This window comes from Callospermophilus lateralis, chromosome 4 (assembly GCF_048772815.1).
Source record: "Callospermophilus lateralis isolate mCalLat2 chromosome 4, mCalLat2.hap1, whole genome shotgun sequence".
NCBI classification, from domain to species: Eukaryota; Metazoa; Chordata; class Mammalia; order Rodentia; family Sciuridae; genus Callospermophilus; species Callospermophilus lateralis.
This window is the reverse complement of record NC_135308.1, coordinates 3,006,873-3,033,513: the sequence shown is the minus strand read 5'-3', so window position 1 is coordinate 3,033,513 and position 26,641 is coordinate 3,006,873. Positions and strand designations below refer to the sequence as shown.

The 26,641-nt window shown below is 45.6% G+C and overlaps 1 protein-coding gene across 1 annotated transcript in view; it reads left to right on the top strand.

Moving 5' to 3' along the window:
- Positions 1 to 26,641, top strand: part of Csmd1 (CUB and Sushi multiple domains 1) — a 1,328,246-nt gene that overhangs the window by 519,446 nt on the left and 782,159 nt on the right. The window contains exon 5 of the mRNA XM_077109222.1: positions 3,348 to 3,555. Coding sequence (XP_076965337.1) covers positions 3,348 to 3,555 — 208 coding nt within the window. The remainder of the gene's footprint in view (positions 1 to 3,347; positions 3,556 to 26,641) is intronic.

Genomic DNA, 26,641 nt, shown 5'->3' with positions numbered 1-26,641 from the left:
TCTAATATTTTATTAAGAATGTTTACATCTGTGTGCATCAAGGATATTGGTCTGTAATATTCTTTCCAATATGTGTTTGTATGGTTTTCGTATCAGGGTGATACTGGCTTTGTTGAATGTATTGGGAGTGTTCATTCCCTTTCAATTTTATGGAGTAATCTGAACAAGACTGGTGTTCATTCTTCTTTAATTGTATGGTCCATGTCTTTCTTTAATTGTATGTCCTGGACTTTCCTTTGTTGGAAGGCTTTTAATTGTTGCTTCAATTTCTTTGCTTGATATCGGTCTGTTTACATTTTCAGTATCTTCATGGTTCAATTTTGTTAGCTCATATGTATCTAGAAATTTGTCAATATCTCTAGATTTTCTAGTTTATTGGAATATATAAATTTTCTACATGGTCTCTAACAAACACTCCTTTGTTTCATAAGTGTCTGTGGTAGTATCTCCTTTTTCATGTATAATTGTGTTTAATATCATCAAAACAACAATAAGAAAAAATTGTCCTAAAATTCATTTGGAAGAATAAGAAACCCAGAATAGCCAAAGAAATACTGAGCAAGAAGAATTTTGCTGGAGGCATCACAATCCTGAACCTCAAATTACATTGCAGAGGTATAGTCACAAAAATAATATGGTATTGGCACCAAAACAGACTTGAGAACCAATGGAACAGAAGACACAGAGACAAAAACACACACACTCATAGTTGACAGAAGTGCTAAAAATAAATGTTGAAGACAGCTTTTTAAACAAATGGTGCTGGGAAAACTGAATATCCACATGTCAAATAATGAAACTAGATCCCTATCTACCTCCTTGCACATAAGTCAAATCAAAATGGATCAAAGACTCAGGAGTCAAACCAGAATCTTTGTGATTTCTAGAACAAAACACAGGGCCAAGACTCTATCATATTGGTGTAGGCACCTACTGGTCCAGGATGATTTGGTTCCTTTGGTAATACTTTATATATATTTTATTAATGCATGTTTTCTAAGTTTTCATTAAATGGTTAATGATGAAACTTGAAATAACTCTTCCTGTTTTCCTGTAACTTTCTCAGAATTATTTTTGTTTATGTGTGGCTATGGACCAATTTGTTTTCTCTGTCTGCTTTGACTTAATCTCCTCCCGAAATTTCCCTTCTCCTATGATGAGTATATAGACTCACAAACAACAAGCTCCATGACTTGTGGCGAGGCCACCTGGCAGACCAGCAGAGCCATGTGAGCAGCAGGCACAAGCCTCTCATGGGTGGCTGCAGTCGTCAGTGTCTTCGTCACATGTTTTTTTTTTTTTTTTTTTTTTTCCCAAATGTAACATTTCTAAGAGAATTATTGTATTACTTATAGACTATTCTCATTTTAAGCCTCCTACTTGAGCAAGAACGTGTTTCTATAGTGGGATTGGCTGCTTTCCTACTTCTGTTCTGGGTGGGGTATGATTTGGACCATGCCCAGACCCAGGTGTGATCCTTATAGGGGGATTTGACTGGCAGACTATAGGATGTGAAGGTCCTTTCTTGAAGGGGAAGAGTGAAGGGAAAAGGGAGTGGTATATCAGGCTGCCTCCTAGAGACATGGGCTGCTGTGAACACAGGCAGCTCGGGCCCCACCTTCTGCACTTAGTGAGCACTTTACTCCACTCAGAAGTGGAGTAAAGCAGGACAAGATGCTAGGAGGTGATCCCTGGTTCCAGTGGGCCTAGGGGTGACTTCTGCAGAGACCTGGAGGTGGTGGGGGAAACACAGTAGGCAGGAGAGCAGGTGCAAAGGCCAGTGCACCTTTGCAGATGTGTGGCTGGACCAGCCAGGCGAAGGAGGGTGGGGAGGAGGAGGAGGAGCGGCAGGACCAGCCACGTCTCCTTCCAGGGCTGGTGAGCTCTAGTTTTCTTCTGAGTGGTGGTGTGGGGAGTTAGCTCTTTGTAACAGAACATGTTAAGCTTCAAGTTAAGTTTTTAGGTCACTTTAGCTGATTTGAGCAGAGCAGATTCTAGAGGATGGAGGAGAGCAGAAAGACCAGACGCCCTTGTCTGCATATGCACATGTTCATGTACATGTACATATGCCATGTTTCTGTGGATACCACATGTGACTATGCATGCAAGGGAAGGCTGTTCAGCCTCAGTGGGAAGGAAATCCACCATCTGGGAGACAGGATGAGCTTGGAGGACACTCCCGAGTGAAGTAAGGTGGGCACAGAAAGGCGTGCCCAGCATGTCCCTCACATGGAGTCAAAGCAGTAGAGGTTCTAGGAGCAGAGGGAACGTTTGTTGTCAGAGCCCCTAGACTGGGAGTGAGGACCCAGCAGAGAGCCTGGGCTGGTGGATATGAGATGAGAAGGCCCAGGGAGCCTTTCACACTGCGCCGTGGCCATAGTTCAGGATGCCGCACCACGCACTCATTTGTCAGGGAGCTTATCACTAGTCTTGAAACTCATACATTGAAATATTTAGCAAGGTATTTGTGTTTAGTATTGTATTTATAGATAATTAGAAATAAAATGTTTACTAATGATGTTTTTGCATTCTTGCTAGTTTTTCTATAATAGGTCATCCTGCTTGTGAAATTACATGTCAACAATCATAAACATTTCAATCTGAAATACGTCATATAAAAATCATATCTACCACACATTTTTTTTATTGAAATGATGATTCTAAAGTTAGAAACATGATAAAGAAAAGTAACCACCATAAAGCTATTATAACTGCACAGATGTTTGTCTTCCAAAAGAGAAAATAGTCCAGAATTTTATAGCTATTTCCAAAATAAGTTCATTTACTTAGATTTATTTTTATGGAAAACAATTGGGTAATGCGTATCAAATACAAGTCCATTTTCAAATATTATTGTATTTACTCTAATTCCTTCAAATTGCTTTATGCAAATAGATTAAGGGAAGATACCAGTGTGTTATCCCTATGCCTTAATACATTTAAATAAGCGAAATATCCAGACCTCACGTACCAATCTGGACTGGAAGAGTACCACGTGGCCTTTTAGGAGGATTTCTTTGCCGCCTGCTTACAGGGCAGTCAGTTACCTAGCAGAAGCAGAAGAGCCTAATTAAAGGTGGGGCACTCCTGGGGCGTGTGCAGGAGGCTCGGGTGCACGGCTGGGATGTCTTGGTTCGGTGTTGAGGCAGGTTAAACACGTTTGCTCTTTGCTGAAAGCACTGAGACCCTTGCCTCCAAGACACCCATCCGGCTTTCAGAGGAACTGAGTTGGCAAGCCAGCAGAGGCCCTCTTCAGACGGGGGCACTTAGGTTCGGGACATTTGGCAGAGAGGCCCCTGCGCGGCAGCCACCTGACCCCGGCCTTGTCTCTGCTTCCGTCCCTGCAGCGGAGGGAGCCTGCGGCGGGACGCTGAGGGGGACCAGCAGCTCCATCTCCAGCCCCCACTTCCCCTCCGAGTACGGCAACAACGCCGACTGCACCTGGACCATCCTGGCCGAGCCGGGGGACACCATCGCGCTGGTCTTCACCGACTTCCAGCTGGAGGAGGGGTACGACTTCCTCGAGATCAGCGGGACCGAGGCGCCGTCCGTCTGGTAAGTGCTGACGTCGCTGTCCATCGCTAAAAAGTCCCCGTTCCTGGGGCCCGGTTGACAGCGAGACCTTCGGTGGCTGTCCGGAGGCGGGCGCTGCGTGGGCACGGAGCTTGCCCGGCTGCCGTCGTGGTGGGCTGGGGTCTGGTCTGGAGTTTCTTGCCTCCTGTGACCAAGCGGTGGCCGACTCTGCTCGGACACCTCATCAAGTGGGCACTTTCCTCCAGGAAGGTGGGCGCCCGTCAGGTAGCACCTCCGAGAGGCCCCTGTGGCCACGGGGCGTCACAGGCAGGCCACGTTAGCAGAGACGCTGACCCACTGACCTGTGCAACCGACCCGCGCTCCACCCGCTCCGGCGAGGGTGGCAGTGAGGCGCAAGGGAACCGGCTGACCAGCTGGAGGGCGCAGAGCCGTCCACTGCAGAGCCGACCCATTGCTGCGAGCGAGAGATGATTGTGTTTGCTTCAATTATTACGTTTAACATCAGCTTAAAACTGCTTTGGTCATCTACTTCAGATCGTGAACTGTGAGCAACCTGGGGATATTTGTGTTGAAACCACAGATGGACACAGGGTTGGCCTTTCATGTGGGGGTAGATGAGAAGGTGGGATGAGGGGCTGCAAACATCTCCATGGATCTGCATTTCGTTTGGGCGCAGAGATTCAAGGATTAAGACGTCGCATATGGAACACTGTACATAAGACAGTCCATTTTTAAACCAGTTATTGGAATTGAGTTGGGTTTTTCTGTTTTCCAAAACTAAAGACCAAACTAGAGGGTTCGTATTAATGGATAAATCCTTTCCTTCATTAAGCTTATTGTGGTTATGTTAAATATTTTGCCAATTAGAGAAAAAAATTAAAATACGATCTCTGACACTCAAGTATTTGTTGAGATCGCCATCATTTTGCAGTGTTCGATGTCAGTTGGTAGAAACAAATACTGACCTGGGAGCCTGGCTGCCCAGAGTCCATCCAGTTGTCTGCCGCGGACAAACCTGGGCCCTTGGACAAGAGAGAGGCTGTTAAAATTTATCTTTCTAAAACTCACTAATGTAACGTCTCCTGAGTGCCTCATCTCTGCTGGTTGTTGTGAGAGTCAGGTGACCCATTACTTTGTTTTTTCAAATAATTACTGAAGTAGAAACTATATGGTGACTAGTTCTCAGAAATTGTATGATTAAGTGTGTGAGATTCTAGAGAGATCAGGTATTGACTGACGGCCTCACTGCATGATTTGCAGAGAGGTAGAAGAAAGTGAGAATCCAGCAATGGGTTGCCAAGGAAGGGATCCCAGGAAGCAGACGTCCTTCTCAGTTTCTGAGATGAAACTGGGCTGCCCAAGCCTGCGGCCAATGGCTGTGAAACGGGACCCTGCGAAGGTCCTGGACGGCTTGTTCACACAAGAGAAATTTACTTCTGAGTCAGCAAGGCTCCCCGCTGGGTGTACTCTTGCTCAGATGGAAACCAGGAGTCTGAGGAGGTGGTTGGACTTAGTTTGCCCTCTTCCACCCAATGGAGTCTCCTCCCATCCCATCCTCTCTTCCCTGCTTGCTGTGTCTACCTTCTCCTGATATGCATCCCTGATCAACTGTGTGGGAGATCCAGGAAAGGAGGTGGTCTGTGTGTGCTAGAATCATGTTCTGCCTACAGTGTCGGGAGATCTTGTGACCTGTGAGCCAATAGCAGGGACAGCAATCACTATGGTGGACGAAGTGTGGTGTGGCTGGCCTTGGGGATGGCTTCTGTCTTCTCGTGCCTGCTTTCTGACTGGAGAACGTCTTCCAGCTTTCTGCAATTGGCCCTGATCTTTTCCAGGGAAGTTGTTGGGAAGGTCCTCAGTGGGGACTCTGACCGTGCACACTCTCTGGTCTGATAGCGTTCTGCACTGGTCGGCCTCACGAGTTCCCTTTGAATGGCAGACCCATGTTCCTACGTGCATTCCTATGATGATCCTCATTTTCCTGTTTGCTGGTGGTGGAAGCCTGCAGGGTTGTCGTCAGTGTTATGGACTCTTACTGCTTCCTGCTATTATCATGGGAGAAAGACTGAAATGCCAGAGGCCAGAGATGGCAAGCTCTGGTGTGTATGGCAGGACAGTGACTGAGCTCAGGCACCTGGCTTCAGAATCCATAGCGCAGTCGCCTTCTGTACAGTTGAGGTCTGCTGTGTGTCCCTGTCAGGGAATCACCTTTGCTCAGGGGCAGGTTGGTCCCAAAAGCCTTGGACAGGTCACCACTACAGAAGTGACTGGACAACCGAGGGACAGTTGAGTTCACTGAGTACCTCTGCAGAGAGGCAATGAGACAAGCTGGGGTCCGTCTGTGTGTTTTGTTTGTTCACTTGATTTACTGGTGACGTTTAGTGCTTGTCACTAAGTCTTTACATTGCTTTAAATAGGACTGCTCTAAGTGGGACGCTCATCTTTCAATTACTTTGCAATGGAGGCTAAAAAGGAAAAGATGGCTCTCCTACATAACTAACCATCAAGACCTGCAGGAGCACATTTAGACTGAAAAATGGCGTCATTTAAAGCACCTTTTCAAGTCTTTTCAAATGCATATAATATGGCTTATCTTAAAAAAAAAAAAACTATTATTTTACCATAATTGCAGTAATAGTCTCTGAAGTATTTAATGGTTCAAATTGGCATATTTAAAAGACATGCCCATCCTGGGATTGCAAGAAAAGTATGAAGAAGCACTTTGGGTGGATGTGACCCTTTCTCAAACAAGGTCACCTTGCACAGAGGCAAGGGTGGTGTTAATGGCCGAGTGGAGTGAGTGCATACACACATGTAATTTTCCAATAATCTATGTTTAAAAGACAGAATATACAACAAGGGCACTCTAAGAAGACGCTGCTTGGAGAATTGTTAAGAATAGTAATAGGGTTAGCTTTATTTTCATTAAATGTGAAGTGAAATTACCAATTCAGCTATGTTTTGTCAGGTTGCCATGGCTACAGTAGATCAGTCTAAATGCAGTGGATGATGTCATGTGCCAAAGTCATCTGTATATTCAGTGTGGAGTGGGTTAGTGATTGAAACCTAATCACCTATGTGTGTGTCGATGAGACTTGTTTTTTTTTTTTAATTCATCAGATTTTAATTCAATACAGATTGGCTTTCTGTCAATAGTTTAACAAAGGGCTGCTATTTCTAATTCAGTTTGTTACAGGGTCTAGTGATTATGGGTTTTTCCTGCAAAGCTATCCAAGCACTATTTTAGTTTGCTTTTTTTTTTTTTTCCTTAAGTAAATTGACGGTGTAGCCTATAGCTGGTAACTCTAGAAATATCAAGAAGAATGAAAATCGATTTTATTTCTGAGTTATCCTACTATGGCTTCTAAATTAAGACATGATGGTTTAAGGTATTAGTGCTATATTGTCTTGGCAGGAAACAAGTGAGGGAACATTTACTCTTTAAAATATGCACTTTGGAACAAGAATGAATTTGTCCACCCCCTCTGTGTCAGGATTGTGTGCAAGGTACATAGAAAGGGAAAAAAGGAATTGTAAATGCATTTAACATGTGTTCTGAAACACACTTGATGGCGTCAGTTTCGGGTCATGGAGACGGAGTTCAATAGCCTGAGCCTTCTCCCCAGCAGCCTCTCTCTCGGGGCTCACCCTGCATCCCCCCACTTCAACAGGCCCTGGTGTCCTCTCTGTCAGGCCTTATCCCTGTGTCCCCTTTCAGCCTGACCTCAGGGCTCCTCTTCTGTGTCCACACAGCACCTGCTTGTGCCCCTGTGCTCCTGTTGAGCTGTTTGCCACGGCTCCCAGAGTTGACTGAATTAGCTCAGCTTGGAGGGTCCCTGGGTGGAAGAACCCTGAGTGCAGACAGGAGGAAAAAGGAGGCTGTAGAATCTCCCTTCCTGCAGAGCCTCTGTTTCCTGAGCAATCTGGAAAACCTTCCTTGCCACTCAGGAGGAAGCCTTTTCCTCTGAGGTTTTTTGAGACTGAAGTTTTCTCGCGCTGGTCAGTGCGACTCCTCTCTTTGCCTTTCTGGATCGGTCACAGTCATACTCCACGCGACAGAAAAGGCTTATATCTGCACTGTATTTTTTCCCATTAACCCAGCAGTTTCCCAGTCTGATTGGTGGCTGGCTGAGGCCAAAACCTAGCTTTAGAGGAGTTTTAGAAATTGAGTGACCTTCAAGAAGGGTTAGTCCCCACCTCCGATGTTGCTACAAAGCACCCCAAATTGGCAGTGGGTATGGTGTCTATTTCATTTCTAATGTTGAAGGTTATAGAGGTGCACAGTGAGAAGTAGACTCCTTTAAATCCATCCTTCCACTTGGCGGCACCAAGCCCAGCAGACTTCCAGCTGCTTACTCTGAATTTCTTAATGGAAGCTTGTTGGATCTTGCACAGGAAGGGACGAGGCCAGCCCTCCGCTCCCCCTGCTGTACCATGTTCACAGCGCAGTGGGATTACCAGCCACCAGACCATGCCGATCCAGGCATCTGCTGAACTTGCAGACCGAGCTGCCCTGTGAGGTCCCCTTTCTGTCCAGAGCCCAGGGGTCCATCTGGAGACCTACAGGGCATCTATTTCTCCTTGCCTCTCCTGACCTGTCTTTGTTTTCAGTGTTGCTTTGTCCTCTGAACTTGACCCACCTCATGTCAACAATTCAATCTTGCTATGTCCTTTTGAAAAGAAAAAATGAGTGACATCATTCAGGAAAATGGAGGAGACCATCTAGCAGCAACCTAATACCATCTACTGACAGCACTAGGTTTGGTTTATATTTTCACTTGTGGATTTGAATTCAGTGATGTCACTCCACAAACTTACTGCTAAGTATGTTTTGCAGCAGTTTTTATGGAAGCAACAGAACACAAACAAACATTATATAGATGCACACGAGTGTGTAAGCTTCTCCTCTTCTTTAGGCTCTGTACCCTTGCTAGAGGCCTAAGGACAATGAACATATTCTTGTCACTCTTGTTCTAAAGTACTTTTAACCAAAACATAATTTTCTCAAGATTTCTTTGAATGATATGTTTAAAAGAAATTATACCAAGAGGTAATATCCATCAAGGGTTTGCTATTTCCCAGACAAGCATAAATAATATCCACCGCCCCTTAGAGATGTTATTTTATACACAGGGGAGAAAAAGGGGCCACAAAGAGATTAAGTCTTGCCCACCACACCTAGCAAGAGGCAGAGGGGCAGTGAGCAGAGGACTGTCCATCTGCAACTCCTCCTGTATTACCCCAGAGCTCTGCAGACAACAAAGGGGAGTATTTCCTACAAAGGAGGTCCCCACCCTGTGAGTGCCCCTCTCCTACCCTCATCACTGAGTTTTATTTATCCTTCCTGGGAGAATGAAACTCGGGGCCTATAGTGCAGTGGATTTCCAGCCTCCTCCACCCACAGCACTTACAGGGGATGCTGCAGCTCACCAGGTATCCAAAGCCCCAGATGTGACACCATGCCTAAAATGGCACCCTCTGTGGAGCAGGGCTGGCAGCAGTCCGGGTCACTGCCAGGTGATCCAGGGTGGGCTCCCTGCCCTTGGGTCTCCTGCTATGCCAGGGGGGTCCGAGGCTCTGCCCAGCCCCCCGGGGTCTGCACTGAGCCCGACCTTCAGATTCCTTCACAAATGCCTGACCCACTCCAGGGGGTCATCTTAGATAACCATCATGTTATTAAGTCTGGTGTGAGGTCAGGCAGCAGTAACCAGAAGCGGGGTGGGGGTGGGGGGAGTCACAGCCAGGCCTAGGGCAGGAAGGGATGGCTAGAGACAGGAAAGGGAGGTTTTTAGAGTCCTTTGTCCTCCTGGGGTTGGTCAGAGGATCTTGCTGAGCTCTATATCCTTCCAGGATCAGTCAGGAGACCCTACTGATTGACAGGTGGTTATCACGCTTGTCTGTTGGCGCCTGATTGGTTGTTGCCTGGTGCTTTGTTCCCTTAGCCACCTCAACGGACCTAAAACTGGGAAAGTTAAAAACAGCTATTTTAAGTAGCAGTTGGAACAGAGGAGTTCACGTCATTTATTGAGCAGTGGGAGCTCTGAGTAAAAGGTAATAGTTTACCCTAGCACTTCCTAAAAACAATTATCAGAATGAGGAGTGGCGGCAAAGAACAACACAGTATTCCTGGTCCCTGAATTGGGACAGATGAGGGAGGCAGTCACCCCGGGGAGAACCAGGGTCTTGGTCAGTGCTGCTATCCGGGCAGATGTGGGATCTGCACCTCTGTTGTGATTGTTCACTTGTTTTGTGAAATTCCTGCCACTTAATGTATTTTTCAACAAAATGAGGATATCTGTAAATCATTCAGGTTGCAGGCTATAAAAAAATAATTCCCCTTTTAGGGGAATTTCCCCAAATTCATAGTTCCTGTCTTTGGTTGTCACAGCTCTGTCTTTTCGAATGTGGTCCTTCATCCATGAAATAACATAAAATGCAATTAAATTAACACTGGCAAAGAAACTTGCCTGCTCAAAACACACTGCCTTTAAAAGGTATTTGGCCAACTCCAGGCAAGCCAGTCTCAGGTGAGGGTCTCTAACTCATTTATTCTCAAAATTGGCCAATTTGCCCCTACTGATATTCCTATTGTACATTTTGATATCTTCTTTTAAAATTCCTCTCTAAGCCCCGAATATCTGATTTTTCTTTAAGTCTTTCAATTTCATGGAGGACTGGTTAGGAGAATAAGGTCCCTTTGTGGCGTTTTCCTGCCTGGGTTCCTTGCTGGTGGCACAGGCCTGGAGCCTGACAGGCTCTTGCAGGTGGTGGCCTAAAACACTGACAGTCTCCCTGTCTCCCCTGGGTTGGTTAAAATGCCTCCATCCTTCTGTGAGTCCCGTTAGGGAATTGTACTGTCATTTCTTAATACAGACATATTATATTATCATAGAGATCGTCATTTTAATGAATTATAGACTTCGGAATAGATAGCACCTGAGAAGCCCCCTAATGCAGTCCGTTTCCTATCGTCTGGATAAGAGAACTGCATTCTATCAAGTGACTTGTCCCAAACACTCGGCTGACTGGGAGAAGGGTAGGTTTTCTGACTTGGGTCCAGAGCGGTATTACAAGGCCCTTCTCCCCAGCATGGCTCTCCCAGGTAACTCCCCCGTTTCCCTCTGTCCATCTCGGGCAGTAGCAGAGGTGGGACTGCTGACTCTGACCAGGTGTGGGTCAGCCTTGGGCCTAGCCTTGGGTGTGCCACTTGGGAGCGTGGGGCCCAGGGCAGGTTTGCTGCCCAGATGCCTCTGCAACACCAGTGATGGTCGGGCTGCAGGCTCAGCGGGACACGGGATGCGGTGAGGCTCTTGGCCGGACCTGCACCGTGGCGGCGGCTTTTGTGGCTACTCAGGCAGTGTGTTGCTCTTAGAAGCAGAGCCCCAGCAAGCACAGTCTAATGCCCTGGAACATGTGCTGCACTTGGGGTTTTGGAGCCAAATAATTCAGCATAGTAAGTATTTTTTAAATTTTTTTACTAAGAGACACTGTCAGATATACCACTTAATTTTGTGAATAAAAATCAAAGTAACATACAAGCTTAGCTTATTATATTGCTAAAAGCCATAACCCTTAATAAAAAGCAAAAGTAAAAAATGGTAGAATTTATTCCAAACCATGTACAGTGCCTCTTGGTATCCACAGGGAATTGGGTCCTGGGTCCCTGCAAATACCAACATCCCAGATGCTGAAGTCCTTCTGTAAAATGGCTTAGTATTTTCATATACCCCTGTAAACATCTGCCCTGTATACTTTAAATCAGCTCAAGATCACTTATAATACAAAATTCAATGTAAAATCTATGTAAATCATTCTATACTGCATAACTACCAGAAATAAAAACCTGTGCATGCTGAGTGTAGGTGCAGTTTTTTCTGAGAGTTTCTGGCCTGCAGTACTTCTGGTCTGTGATGCATGGACACAGAGGGATGACCGCATCATCATTCACTGTGTTTCTCAACACTGGGCGTGTGTGGGACCACCTAGGACTTTCTTTAAAATGCAGCATGTGACCCTGTGGTCTGGAGCGGGTCCTGAGAGTCCCTCTGACCAGCATCCAGGGGATGAGAACACTCCTGCCCGTGGTGTAGAGGAGAGCTGGAGGCCTGTGTGTGGCAGGGATACTTGACAGTAGCAGAACTATAAACCATAAGTAATTAATCATTTCAATTCTTCTTGAACATCATTTCAGGAATTATGCTACTTCAGAATTAACCTGAACTCTTTGGTCTTCATTTAGAAATATCTCCTAATATTATCAATGGGCTGCTGGGTAGAATGGCTGATCCAGAAAGATCAAGTGTGCCATTGAGTTCAGGATGTGGCATTCACAGGGTCACCTGGGTCCCACTGCCCAGAGGTTCTGATTTAATCAGCTGCTCCAGCTCAACAGTCATAGAGAATGAGAGGTGGAATTCAAAGGGGAAGAAAAGAATCACAGATTTCAACAGCGTCCCCACATGTTGGGCTACATTAGCATTTCCCCATCTATTGATAGCAGTGGGATGACAAGCTCTTTTTAGGACACACAGTTGAGAAGTTGAGCAAAGTCCTTGGCCACAGATGTCTCAGTGCTTTGGATGGCTGACTGTTGGGTGGGACTCTCGTAGACCAGGTAGATGCTACAGTGAGGTACAGATATACTTGTCCACGAGATAGTTCCCCGTGGGTGGGATGTTGATGAGGGCTGGGCCTGTGGGTGTGACAAGGCTGAGCTGCTGCCTGCTACAGCAACTGCCTGAGCTGAGCCCTGTCACTGGTCAGTTCACACTTGGAGCTGGTGGTGGCTGATTCCCACTTGTAGTTTCTTCTCTCCATGCTCCCAATCCATTTCGCTGTTGGAATGGCTTCTCTGTCTTGTCCACAAAGTCCTTGTCCTGTGGACCTTGGTTGGGGTTGTTAAGAGAATTGGCCTTGAAGTTGGAGAGATGAAGGATTGGGAACTGCGTCCCTCCTCTGTGTGGTAGACTTTTTGAGTTAGGTCAAAACTCCTAGAGTGTTGGCTTTCCATTCATAAAATTAGGTTGGTGATACTTTTCTTACTGGATGAAGATTAAAATAGAGTTCAGAGAACATCGTCACACCAGTTATGGAGATTGCCAGTGAGCTGTATCCCCAAGTCATCACCAGGGCAGCAATGAAAAGTGGCACATCAGCAGTACAGATGCAGTACAGAGGCAAAGATTTAGAGGAGAGAGAAAACTCCTAGTGAGGCAGTCGGATATTTCACCAAAAAATAGGGATTCAAATAATCCCTGAGAATGGAAACGACACAGACAGGGAAACGTGTGGTATCGTAGGCAGGGCAGGTGTGGGGAAACGGGGGAACATAACTGAGGGGAGAGAAAGCAATGCCTTGTTTTGACAGGACAATAGAAACAGCTTAGACGTTCTGAAAGCAGGCTCTTGAATGAAGCTCAAATACAATGCATTTTTTCTTGAAGGTGTAGCTCACTTCTCCTGGTAAATGAGGATGCTTTGGGAGTGTTGGGTGGACGGTGGAAAAGAGCCAGCTGTTCTGTGAGCAGGCGGTGTAGAGTGGACAGGGCCCTGGCGATCACAGCAGTGGAGAGGAAGGGGAAATTGGCCTGTGCCACCTGCACATGTGCCTCACCAGCCTTCCCAGTGGCCCTGCAGTGATGTTTCAACTTTGTCCCTTTGGAGAGCTGGCTAAGCCTTCAGGGGTCCAGGACCCGAGGCAGCAGCATGAGACTGGGGACGCCTGTGCATGCTGAGGTCTACCTCATAACCAGGGCCCTGGCAAGACTCCACCTAACTTTGAGAATATGGGGAAGAGCCACAGAGAAAATGTTACTGCTTCCAGCTAGAGGGATGGGCATTACAAAGCTCTTCCTCACCCTTTTAAACAGGTCCCTTCCCTGCCATCACAGGGCATGGACAGTGGGTAATGGAAAGGCTCCATGGTGCTCCAGAGCACAGTGGACCTCGCCCCAGCTGAGGCCTCCTGCTCTTGAACTTGAAACTCTCAGATTTCTTGATTTTTGGAGTGGATCTAGGTGTAAGGATGTGGGGAAAGATTCAGAGTTTCCAGGTTGAGCTGAAGGGAGAAGGGTCTGGAGTGGGACCCTAACAAGAGGAATTGTTAGACCAAAGTAAAAAAAAAAAGAAAAGAGTCTAGTTTATGGAAAGTGATTTGTACTGCTCATTGCCAGACAGCATGATAAGTTGAGAAAGAGAAAGTATTCGATGGTCACACAGACCCCGCGCAGGCTCCCGGAGGCAGTGACTGATTCCCAGAGGCCATGAGGAGAATCCTAAGATCCACCTGGGGTGCTACGGCCGGGCACAGAGCAAGGCGACGGCCCATGAAGTGGGACTGGTTACTCACGGGAGAAGCCCAGGTGGGCAGAATCATGTGCAGCGCGAGTAACTGCCGAAGCCCCTGTAGGGGGACGGTAGGCAGTCGGTCCAAGCTGTGTGCACGTATGCAGATGGTCCATGTGAGGAGCTGGGTGTGTGCGCCTTTTCCATTAAAGGAGGAAAAGCAGTGTACTGTGCACCCCAATGAACAGAAACAGAGATGCATGCCTAAAAACAGTTTATTCTCAGCAAATGTCCCTCCACATGGTGGGGATTTAATTTATCAAAGTCCCCTTTTGTGCTGTGCTGGTGGGAGCATGCCCCGTCGCCTGGGCCTGGGTTTGCAGTGAGCCTGCCCCCTGTGGTCAGGTTGTGCAGGTGCGGACTGGTGGTTCCCTGGGCGGAGTTCTCAGAACCCTGTGCTCTAGAGCTGCCACTGCTGTCCCAGGAGAGGACGCCAAGATTCCCTGTGGGGAAACCAGCCATAGGCATCCATGGCCCGTGATCATGGGACTAGTCCTGAAAATGCACTCTGTGATTGACACTGGGACACAGTGTGACTGAGCTGAGAGACAGCATGTGATGGGAGGAGCAGAGGAAAGAAACAAAGCAGAAAAGATGAAAGTCAAAAGGGACCTGAGGTCAGGGTGAGGCATGGCACCCTTGGGCAGTTCTGTTCCAGCATCAACACGTCTGCTTTCCTGGACAGCTTAACATGGATGAGGCACAGGTGATTTTTAATGTGGGAGGAAGCATCTAGATACTTGAGGCCATTTACGTGGCTGGAGATTCCAGGGAAAGGAGCCAGCAGACCCTCTTGTGGCCCCTGGCTCCACCTGGGCGTCCTCTGCCATCTTGGGCTTCTAACCCTTTGAGACTCATCTCTTTATGTGCAAAGTGTTTATAATGAAGTCGGTTGTTCGGGGCAGTGGTGAGGAGGAGGTGGGAGTGCTGATGGTCTCGGGGTCTCTGCAGGGCGGAGTGGCCATGTGTTAGTGGCTGTTGTCCCGTGACCCTCAGCTGTGGTCTTCCCTTCTCTCCCGTCCTCTACCCCCGGCTCTTCCCTCGTCCACCTTCCTTCAGGTGTGTACCACTTCCGCAGCCTCTCCTGTGCCTCTCAGAGGTCCCAAGGTCCTGTTCTGGGTCTGGCCAATTGGGACACACCTTGCCCCACCTAATTCACATGGTCTCTTTCTCCTCAGCAGCATTGTTAATGCTCAGTAAACTTCTAAATGGATCAACTTCTAAACAGTATGGGAATGACTTGTGGTGAATCGGTTCTCTGTGGAGTATGTCGAGCCTCATATTGGCCCATGTGAGTCTACCAACAGCCCTGATGTGGCTCTGCAGTTACCACTCACTTTGTGCTGCTGAGGAAGTGGGGGTGGGAGGGACGCTGAATTGCCTGGCACTTCAGCTCAGGTCATGGTGAGCCAGCTGGCTGCACACTGAAGACAGCCCCACAGGGCGCCTGTCACCCTGCTGGCCCTGCAAGGAGGCTGCAAGGACTCCTTCTCTTGAGCTTGCAGCGCCAGGTGTGTTTATTGAATGCATGTGGAGTGGACGGCCAGAGAGTCTTCCTCTGATCCTCTCTTGGAAGAAAAGATTATGGCAGATTGTTTTAAAAAATTACCAGTCTAATTTATCATATTTAAAATGAAAAATTTGAGTCATGTTATGGAACATAGTGTTGAAAGACTTGGGTAAACATTTGCATGTCTTTGGTGGAAAGAACTTTCTGGATCTGGGATCCTTGTGGTACACTGTGCATTCAGCACACCATCTGTCTGATGGTCTCTTGACAAGTCTGCCTGCCTCATGCAAATAGTAGCAGTTGGCACGAACCCACAGCTGTGGAACTTCCCTGTTCACATGTGCAGTCTACTGGAGGGGTCCTGAACACGGGGCCACAAGCACCGGGATGAGTGGGGAGCTCATGCCTCTAAGGAAAACCCAGGGAATTTCAGGGGTGCTCTGTGACACCTGTGGGCTGCTTGCTGAGAAGACGCCCCACCATCACTCCTGCACTCAAAGGACTCATGCGGTGGCCAGCTCTTGGCCAGCTCAGCCCTGGAGACCTGGAGCTGCAGCCCTCGGGTCCTCGTGGAACACCTGGAGTGTGAAGAGGCTCCAGGACCCCAGTGTCTCCATTCCTCGTCACATGGTCCCATTGAAGAGAAACCTGGAGAGAATAGAAGATGCTGAACTCTCCAGATTTTCAAAAGGATGGACAGTAAATCCTGTGTGCTTTCATTACATGAAGAAAAGACCACACAGCACTGACATAGTTGAGGAAAGAAGAGCATCATTGAGGCATAAAAGCCCAAATAAATTAGCTGAAGGAGGAAAAGAGTTCCATCACTAATTCAAGTGGAAAAACAGGTCACAAATCCAAACTGTGCAGCAAAGTACAAGCAAAGGGAATAGAGCCATGTGGAAATCATGGGAACAAAACTCCTTTAGCAGAGGCATGAGACGAAATGATGTTCTTGATCTTAATCCAGGAGAAAGTACTTGGGGATACCAGAAATATATCAGCAACGATACGTTACCCTGCATTCAATCAGGAGACCCTGCCTCCTCCTGATGTGCATTCATTATAATGTGACAAAGACAGCATTCCAAGTAGCTCAGGTGCAAAGAAAGTTCACCTCTTTCCCCTCATGATGGAGTTCTTGCCTCTACCTAAGGTTGCTAATATAATTCATAGCTTGTATGATGATTGACAGTTATATAAGAGAACATTTCATAAACCATAAAGCACTCTATAAAGATGAATTCAGTTTTCTAGAAAATAAGTATTTAATTGGGAACAGAAGATGTTGTTAAAAATAGAAATGTAATCAGTTTTAAATGGACAATGTTGCTTCTTCTGGTGAACCTGTCTTTTAAAATAACCAAGCCTTTGTAGGCACCCCAGGGATTCCAACCCTGGGGTGCTCTGCCCCAGGTGTAATGTATGGCCCTGGAAGTGTGGGCTGTGCCTGAGGTTCACGGTTCACATTATTGAAGGCAGATGGCCTTTTAGAGCATGCCTCTCTGTTTATGAGATTTATTTGCAGTTTCCTGCAACATGAGAAGCCCTTAAAGTGGAGATACTTTTCTCGAACTGTAGTTAGCGTCGGGCTGCCTTCATAGATTGCTGTAGACTAGGTGGACTAAATGACAGACATGTCTCACGGTCCCCGAGACGGCTGAGATTCCAGGGTTCAGGTGGGGTGCCCCAGTGATTGTGGAGGAATCTCTCCCTGGTCCAGGGGCTGTGCCTTCTTGGATGAAGAATGCACCCTCAAGTGACCCTTATAAGGCCACCCGTCCCATCCTGGCCCCTCTCTCATGACCTCATCTAACCCTCTTACTTTCCCAAGACCCCACTTTTTAATAGCTTCACTTGGGGGCTGTGGCTTCAGCATATGAATTTTGGAGCCACACAAGTGTTCAGCCCATAGTGCACAGCCTACCCGCTGGTTAAAATGCACTTTTGCCCCACTCCACCGCCTCAGACGTGCTGAAACCTCCGTCATCTTTCATTAGTCATCCTATCATACCCTGTAATAGCTACCAAATCAACGATACCTGTCTGGCACCTTCAATACCCCATGCAGAACAAATTGGATCACATTGCAGTCTACTCCCAGAAAAGAAGATGTCCTAAATTTCCTGACCTAAAACACCCTATACATTATTGACAACTCACTGCACCGTGTCTGGAAATGCTTGTGTCTGACCTGCACTGTCAAACAGGATGAGGGCCAGGCAGCTTGTCTCGGTGTGCAAAACAGAGCCATGCAAATTCACTGGATGTGGCTTGGATCCTCTGTGTATATCTGCAGGGGCCTTCCTGTGGCCCAGGTGTTGCATGAGCTCTTTTTATTTTTCTCAGCTATTTGTTGTAAAGCACTAGCTTCAAGGAGGCAGTTTAAAAAACAGTGGAACCTGTGGCTAGCAATCAGATGCTTATGAGGACATTAATTCCCCACACGCTCCTGTTCCTGCACTGTGTATTCTTCATTAGGGCTAATGGGAGTGCAGGGAAGAGATGGGGGAGAGACCTCCATAAATCATGGACGCATCCAGAAGGGGAGGTGCTCCTCTGTAAGAGCATTAGCACAGAGACGCACTGATGCAACATGCTCAGTCGCAGCCTTTATGCCCACCTCAGAGTGTTCAGTTAGTGATAATGAGAGCCCAGCTGGGCAGGAGCAGTTCCAGCCCCACTGTGAGAGGGTAGCTGCACCCACCAGCCACACTTGTCATTCAGATCACCCCCCAAAACACGCCTTCATGAGACCCTAGGAGGAGCTCTGTTTTCAAACCCTCTGCCAGGTTTCTGGGTGTGTTCCAGGCTGCGTTTTAGAGTGTGTCGAGATATTTAAATTACCTACTCAATGGCCTCTTGCAAGGACGCCTTTGCTGGTGGGAAGGCATCAAGAAATGGACAGAAAAACTATGAGCTAAGTGCATGAATTGTGAATATTTTATAAATGAGTAAAAATTATACGTGCTTAAAACAAAGCCCTGTAGGCGAGCAGAGTATGAGCAGTGGGCTAAGGTGGGCAGGTGGTGGGGGGTTGGCAGGTAACCTGCCCTGAGGCTCAGGCTGCCTGTGGGGCTGAGGGCCTGTGGGCCCAGGCTGCCCGGGGGCATTCTCAGCCTGCTGGGCTGAGGCCTGGGCGCCCTGGAGTGCCGCCAGCCCCTCTGAGGGCGGCAGGTCCCCACACAGGCCGTTTCTGCAGTGCACAGGAGCTGCTCCTGAGGCCAGGGCTTGCTGGCCCTTAGGCTGCCCCGGAGGAGCCTGTCAGGAGGTGCTCACTGGCTGGAGGTGGAGCTGGCAGGCGCAGAGGCTCAGGCTCACAGCCATGGGGCAGCAGGGGCTCTCCAGGGCACACTGTGGGGAGCCCCCATGTGAGGTGAACCACACAGGCAGGCACCACGGCAGCCCACATCATCATGTGGATGAAATGAGACCAGACATCAGTAGCATTCTCTAGTTTTTAAAACTTATTAATATGTTTTTATGAATTATATCCAGTAACTTTTTAATATATGCAAAATAACATAAAGAATTTAGAAACATAATACAAGAGAGCAAATTGCTGAACATAACTATAGATTAACAGAATGGTTGAGACAAAGGTTTAACTTTTAATTTCCATGCATCTATGGTAAGAAGAAAAAGCTAGCCATTTACCACCCTCTCATTAGCAGAAAAGAAGAGCTTCCCAATTCCTCTCGAGGGGCAGATTTTTTTCTAAGCACTAAATTTGAAAATAAAATTTAAGCTGGGGTTTTATGTCAGAGTTGCACATTAATAAATATGTCTGATACTGTGGACATCAGGATGCCTTATTATAAAAGAAAATCACCTGCGTGTCCCTCAAGGTGATTTGTGTTTGTTTTGAGTCAAGCCCATGCCATGCAAAACAATTCAGAGAGGATGTTAAAAAAAAAAAATCACCTGCAATAACAACAGAAAACACCAAGTCATAACTAACCTAGCCCCCCTGTGTGTGCCTGTGGCAGATTCCTTCAGCATCTCTGCTTCCGACTGCCCGGGCTCCAGCAGGATATCCAGAGCAAGAGGGGACGGGATGGGTCTGTGTTCAGGGAACCCCTGGTCTCGATGGACGGTGTAGCAGATGCTCATCACAGTAGGAGGATATAGTAAGTGTCACATCATGAGGAAAGTTGTGACTTTTCGCTGGTTGCAATCTCAAATTAAAATAGCACTTCAGTGTGGGAGATCGGGGCATTTTTAATCATAAAAACTTGATCTGAGGATTTTTGAAAGGCAGATATTAGGAGAAAGGAAAGAAGCATAGACCCAAATGGAGTCAGATGAAGGAAAGAGGCTGTAACTCCCCAACCCACTCCCACCCCAGCCTCCCCCTCATACGCACATCCCGATTCAGACGTCACGGTCCATGCTTGTTCTGGGCGATATGGAAAATGTTAGAACAGTTACTATTATTATTCTGGCAAATGTGAGCAGTTTTCAAGCTAATGTCAGTGTTCAAGAATTACAAGGCCTGGTTCAAGCACAAGTGAGGCAGGAATCGCCTGTGGAGACGCACCTTGGATCCCAGTGTGACCTGGAGATGCCGGCTCTCCCTCGGCCACCCCACCCTGGAGAGAGCCCTGAGGTTAGGACGATCCTCTGTCTAAACAACTTGACCCTGAATGCACCTTTGTGTGTCAAACTTCAGGAACTTTAAAATTGTTTGATTGATCTCTTAGGCCACGTTGCAGTTGTGGGAAGCTCTATTTTGTGCCACAAAGTCAGTTGGGGTGTCGAAAGTGGTAATGAAGGCCAAGCACTTAGTTAATAGCGTTTGGATCTTGGTGACCTCAGTGTACCTGTGAACATGATGCCTGTGTATGGCAATTGTCATTCCCTAATGACATGTGGCTATAACAAAACCAGCCTTCAGGAGGAAAACTGGATTAAACACATGTTTAAGGATGGATAAGTTAAAAATGTTTCCTGCCATGGGGAACACAGGAAGGGCTTCACAGTGAGACCTGCCAGGCCCCAGGGCCAGCCTCCTCACAAGGCCATCAGTGGACCTGAGTCCATGCTGTCTCCATCCATCTGAAGATCATCTGCTTAGGCCAAGCTTATTGAAGGATTCGTTCCATTTCTAGTTTTACCTGCTTTTTCTAGACTCTGCACTCTGACATCCTAAGATTATAACAGATACCTACAAATTATCCCGAGATGGGTAAATCACAGCAGAAATGCAGTGTTCAAGCTGTAAGGAAGGAAGGGGATGGAACGGCAGAGGAACAGGGGGGAGGAGAGGGAGCCCAATCACATGTATCTACCTGATTTTGAAAATGTTGGTTTTAGAACGTTGCAGGTATGTTCCTCAGTGAAAGAGAAAGAACATAGATTGTTAAATTTTAAGGGTCAGAAATGAATATTTCATTGATGGGTCTGAGGGTGGCATTGACGTCTGCATGGTCCAGGTGCCAGCTCTGCCAGGTACAGCTGTGCACATGTGGCCAATAGACCAGCAGCCCCACCCACCTCTCCTAAGCCAGAGAAGACAGAGCAGTGCCAGCCTCTGCGGGCACATGGTGGGTGTAAGCCCAGCTGGTGCTCTCACTTCCTGTGGGTCTGAGTTCCCCCCACATTTAAGGTTTACCTTAAAGCACTGTGGTACTTTTAAGGGAGTAGCCCAAGGGCTCAGACAAAGAAGCCACACAAAATGGAATGCAAATACATATGCGTGTGTATAGACACGTGTAACTTCATAACATACCCTAAAACACACATGTAACCGCTTAGTTAACAGTTCAATGAAAATAAAATTTAGGTCTAATACTTACCAAATTGATTTTTTTTTTTTAAATAAAACAATCTAAGAAATGAGATATAATGAAATAGACAACCCTTGGAGTAGTTTTTTTTTTTTTTTTTTAATTTACAGAGTGCTTTGGCAGGCATCTAAAAATTATGCAGTACCTTCTTACTCTAAATCTTGTCCCTAAAAATCACCCCAAGGACCTAGTCCAAGTCACTGAGGGGTGCTTATGGACAAAGATATGAATCATCACATTCTAAACAATGTCCTGAGGCTATTGAGTTGGACACGGGGCGGGGACTTGCAGTCTGCAGAGGCTTGGAGACCTGGGCATCTGGAAGGTGAGTCTTTTCAAGGCGAGCAGGCTCACAAGGTGCCATTTCCAGTGACCTCAGCAGGATTGGCCTGTGTAACATGGCCTCTCTGGGATATTGCCTACTCCTGGTCAGGGGCCTCCACAGGGGCCCCTGGGAAAGGGCACACTAGCCATCTGGAGGCCAGTGACAGTCTTAGGACTTTGGACCCATTTTTGTTATCTTTCAAATGAGCTCATGAGAGGGACTTCCTTGCAGGTTTGTAGAAATACCAAGAGCCAGTAGACACAAAGTCCAGGAGGAGAGCCTCAAGATACTGCTGGCCCAGTGTACCTGGGGAGGAGGTCAGTTTGAAGCCCGGGTCCAGGGCTGTCAGCATGGCCTCTCACTAAGTCCTGCCCTGTGTGACCAGATTTTGACGACCAGGGTGGCGCTCTGATCATTGGGACTCGGGAGAGCACATTTCAACTGTGCACAAGAAATACCATTAACTACTTTAAGTTAGTCACTCTTCTCCACCCCAGAGATGGCCAAACTAACATACAAAGGAAGCAGCTCTCTCCTGGAGCTGTGTTCCAGGTTAGTGGAAGGACACCCAGTGTGAGACGAACCTGACCGTCTCCTTGGGTATTGGAATATTTACCTTTCAGTTTTAGAAATTAAAGAAGCATCAACTGTAAGAAAAAAGAAATGAGTTTATCTGACAAGTAAACAATCTAAAGATATTCTGAATAATTTAAAATCATGTTTAAATATTCATGAAACCAATACATAAGCAATTAAAAATAAACACAAGTTATATCTTATTCAGAATCTTAGTTCATGCATCGCTGCTGTAGAATCCTACTCTAAAGCTTAGGTTTTCTCCACTTGGCTCTCACCAGTTCCAGATAAAGAAATCTAGTATATGAAATGTAGATTTTTTATCTGTGCACATTGAATAAATCTCTTTTATTTTCATTTTCAATTTTAAAAATGATTGAATAAAAAATGGAGAAAAAATAAGGTTTGGGAAGTGGTGCATTCACTCATTTGAAACTAATGAAAATCTAATATTGAAGTACTAAAGAAAATAACTACAAATATGTGAACAATAAATTTTAAATAAAAATATTATTAAAAATGAATGGTCAAGCTGGACACAGTGGTGCATGCCTGTAATCACAGTGGTTCAGGAGGCTGAGGCAGGAGGATTGCTAACCCAAACACAGCCTCAGTAACTTAGGCCTTAAGGAACTCAGTGAGACCCTGTCTAAAAATTAAAAAAAAAATAAAAAGGGCTGGGGATGTGGCCTGTGGTTAAGTGCTAAGCACCTCTGTGTCAATCCCTAGTAACAACAACAAAAGGGTCAAAGGATACTGTCTTTTGACTCTGTGCCAGCAAGTCCTCTGTTGGGCTTCAGAGTTCCATGGAAGGAAGGAGGTGACCATGGCCTCTGCCACGGTCCTCTTCCAGACACTGCTGGGGCGAGAACACAGCGCTGCAATGAACCACAGCACTTTCCTCATGGGGCCTCCTTTCCAAGGCCAGCTGTGGGGCCTCTTCTCACCAAGGCCTGTGTTATCTGGGCACTGGGATAAGCTTTCCCAGCAGCAGCTGGTGGACTGAGTGTCCTGGTGCTACTTCACAGAGCAAGAATTATGCTCCTGTTGTTTACTAATGGTTTATGATTACATTTTTATAAGGATTGTGAATGGATTCCAATTAATGGTCCGAAAAAATCAATGCCCAATTTAACTCATATCTCACAAATGAAGGGAACATTATTGTTTTGCCATAGATGTCATAAATATCCAAATTGTCCAGAATTATACATGCATTGAAGAAGAAAAGTAAAATAAAATTCCATCAACCTTTGTTTCTCATACAGCTGTTTTTATATAACACAGATAAATGACAAAGCCAAGGATTCTGAGAACCCAGTTGTCTGTCCACAAATTCACAGCTGGGTGGAGATTGATGTGCTTCCTCTCCGGGAGGAGTATGGCTATAGGAGCCACGGTGGCTGGTTGTCGGGGCCCTCTGTGTGGGTTTCACCCACAGGCGGCTGGGCAGCACTCCCCTTTCGGAGGAAGCAAAGCAAAGAACGGGATCCAAGTGCAGAGACCACTAATGAGCCTCCTCAGGAAGGCTGCCATTGATTGATTGGCAGGTTGCCAATTTCACCTTGGTTCTGCCAATCACACGTTTTCATGGTGGGTCCACTATAATAAACCCAAGTTATGATGTCAAATCTTCACAAAGACTCTGAGGCGAGTATCACTCTCCATCTAAAATCTGCCTGAAGATGTCAGATATAGTGCAAGATTGTGTGGTTCACGGGTCCACCTGCTTCAAGTCCCAGGTTTTGGCTATTGCTCCATCAACTGTTGTAAAGAGTTTGAAGTTGCTCGTCCCTTGACAATATTCCTTTTGGAAAGAAGAGAATAATATAATGCATTGGTGATTTTCTGGCTGCTTGTTATTCTAATTTTGGTTCTCCTGCTAATAGAACTTATGGATGTTAATCAATTATGTTCCTCCATACAGTTTCTAGCTCACAGAATGGCTATTCACTCCTAACTTCATAGTCTTTATCACTTGATGTTTTGGCAGCCTCTGTCATGCACCTTGCATATAACTATGCATAGTAACTTTCCAATTGTTAACACCAGCTCTCGGCTTAAAAACAATTTGGTGAAAAGATGTATGATATATAAAATTTAAAATAGTCTAAGGCATACATTTCATTTTACATGTTGCAAACTTGACCGTTAACATTTTAGGTAGAGAAAATCCTGGGTTTTTAACTGGTGCTGTTGGGATTTGTTCTATCTAATTGAGAAAATTTCTTATGGTGTAATAGCCAAAATTGTGATACATTTTATTTTATTTTTTTAAACAATTTCATCTGGCATCAGCTGATTTGATGTCTCCACTCCAGTGAGCTAGGCCATCTTGTGGAGCCTTAAAGGGCTATTGATGGATGACTGGACTGTTACTGTGTACCCCTGTATCTCAGTTTGAGACAGTTTTTTCACCAGGTAATTACTGAATCTTTTTATGAGTAAGGGTTATCATTGTTACAAAAAGATATACATGGATTGTCACTCATTTTGAAGCCAATATTTAAATAATTTGTAAAAAGTGATTACTATGACATTTTATTTTTTATTTAATCTTTTTAAAGTTCTACCACACTGTAAAAAGTAGCTACTCAATATTATTTGCACAAGCTATTTTGAATATCCTGGTCTGAGTGAAAATAAAAGGTAAATATTTAATTTCCCTACTCTATTGAAAACTACATATCTGATTCCATTTCTTGAGGGACATGAGAAATGAAAAAGTCAAATCATATTTGATTCGAATTCAAAAGTCAAAGAAATATAATTATTGGCATTATTTGTGACACAAAAAGAGATCTTCTAAAACCTCTGGACTTTGGACCTTCAGGTAGTATGAGAGAGTGCATGGCTTGGGTGTGGTTTGTGTGTGTGTGCACGCCCATGAGCACACACCTGTATATCCATGCATATACCCATACACTCAAGAGTAGCAAGTAAAGGGCAGGATGATTTTCTGGAAGTGGCTTCTGCGTCCCAGGGCACACTGGCTGCTGGTTGAGGGTGGACACAGCACTTCTGACCTTGGAAAGCGATGACAAGCCTCTACCACATCCTCCTTGCCAGGGCCAATGCTGCTGTGGAACGTTTAGGTAACTAAATGAAAGCATCAGGAAGCATGGTAACGTTTGTATTACTTTTTAAAAATCGTAGAACAAGAAGAAAGCCTAGTACTCTTTAGAAATACATTTCTACCCATACAGGAAAGACTGATTGGAATGTGTGATCTGAAATTAATAAAGACTTCAGAAATCTTGCAGCATATTTGGAGACAGTGTTGGTATTTCACACATGCTTCACTTCTCTGGCGGGGTCTAGCTATTCACAATGGCCAACTAATGCAGTTCAATATTCTTCTGAAAACCCTCCCTCCAGCACCAGGCAGAGTGTGGACAGTCAGTGGACACTCAAATCCCTGTCAGGGGGAGCTCCCTCCTGCGCAGGCTCCAGCGGGCAGACCGCATGCAGCCGTGCTTTAAGTTCACGCCATAGTTCTGTGTGCTTCCAGGCAAAACAGGGATTTAGGAGGAGTGTATTTCCATGAGTTCCCACCTGGCTATCAGCAGCCTCCCGAGGATAAGAACACCTATTACCAACACTTACCTACAGTCTCCCTGTAAATACTGTGATAAGAGAAAGTAAACTTATATACTTACTCATACAGTAAATGAAGTTTCCTCTTAAGTATTGTGAGCAATTTTCATGTAATTTTTAATTGGTAGTTTCATTCCACTAATTTCCTATTTTTATCACTTAGCTGATTTTCCTATTTCATACTTTAGTAATGTTTTTCCTTTATTATAAAATGCTGAGATAAATGTCAGGTGTAAGTTAGAATATCCAAAACTATTTCTGTAAGCTATTTTGAAAGAGTTAATATTAAATGAGATTCTAGGAAAAAGTAACAATATTACAAAACTAGAATTCTAAAGATGGGTAACTTATTTAACTTGTTCTTAAAAAATAATAATAATACTCAGTCGATATTTCGAGTTGTTTTTCTTTCCTTCAGAAAATGATAGAAAATCACTTGTATGAAAACTTAGTGGATGCACATAAATCAAGTTATTTCAAATGATTCCTATACCAGGTACAAAAAAAAAAAAATTCAACATTTAATTCTGCAATCCACTACACTGGGGAAAATTCCTTTGGATTAATGTAAGAAAATACATGTGCTTTGGTGGCATATGAAACAGTAATTTATTCCATCTCAAGAAGGAGCCTTAGGAATAGGAGTGTGGTATCATGGTGTCCTTCTCTGAGCCTCTGCTTTGTTCTCTTTATCATGGAACAGTGTTGTCCTGAGGGTCACATGAGGAAATGTGAGTAAAAGCACCCCAAGAGGAAAATATGCTAGAGAATTCTGCTATTGTGTTTTAAAAATTTTATTGAGTTTTATTGCCTCGTATTTAAAATCCAGTCCTACCTTTGGGAGTTCTGATTCACCAGACAGATCATTCAAAGTTCTAAACTCGCAGTTGGATTAGTATAAAGGGGCAAAAGAGTCTTGAAAAAGATCTAGGACAGATGAGCAGGCAGAGCAGTCATTTGCCTTTC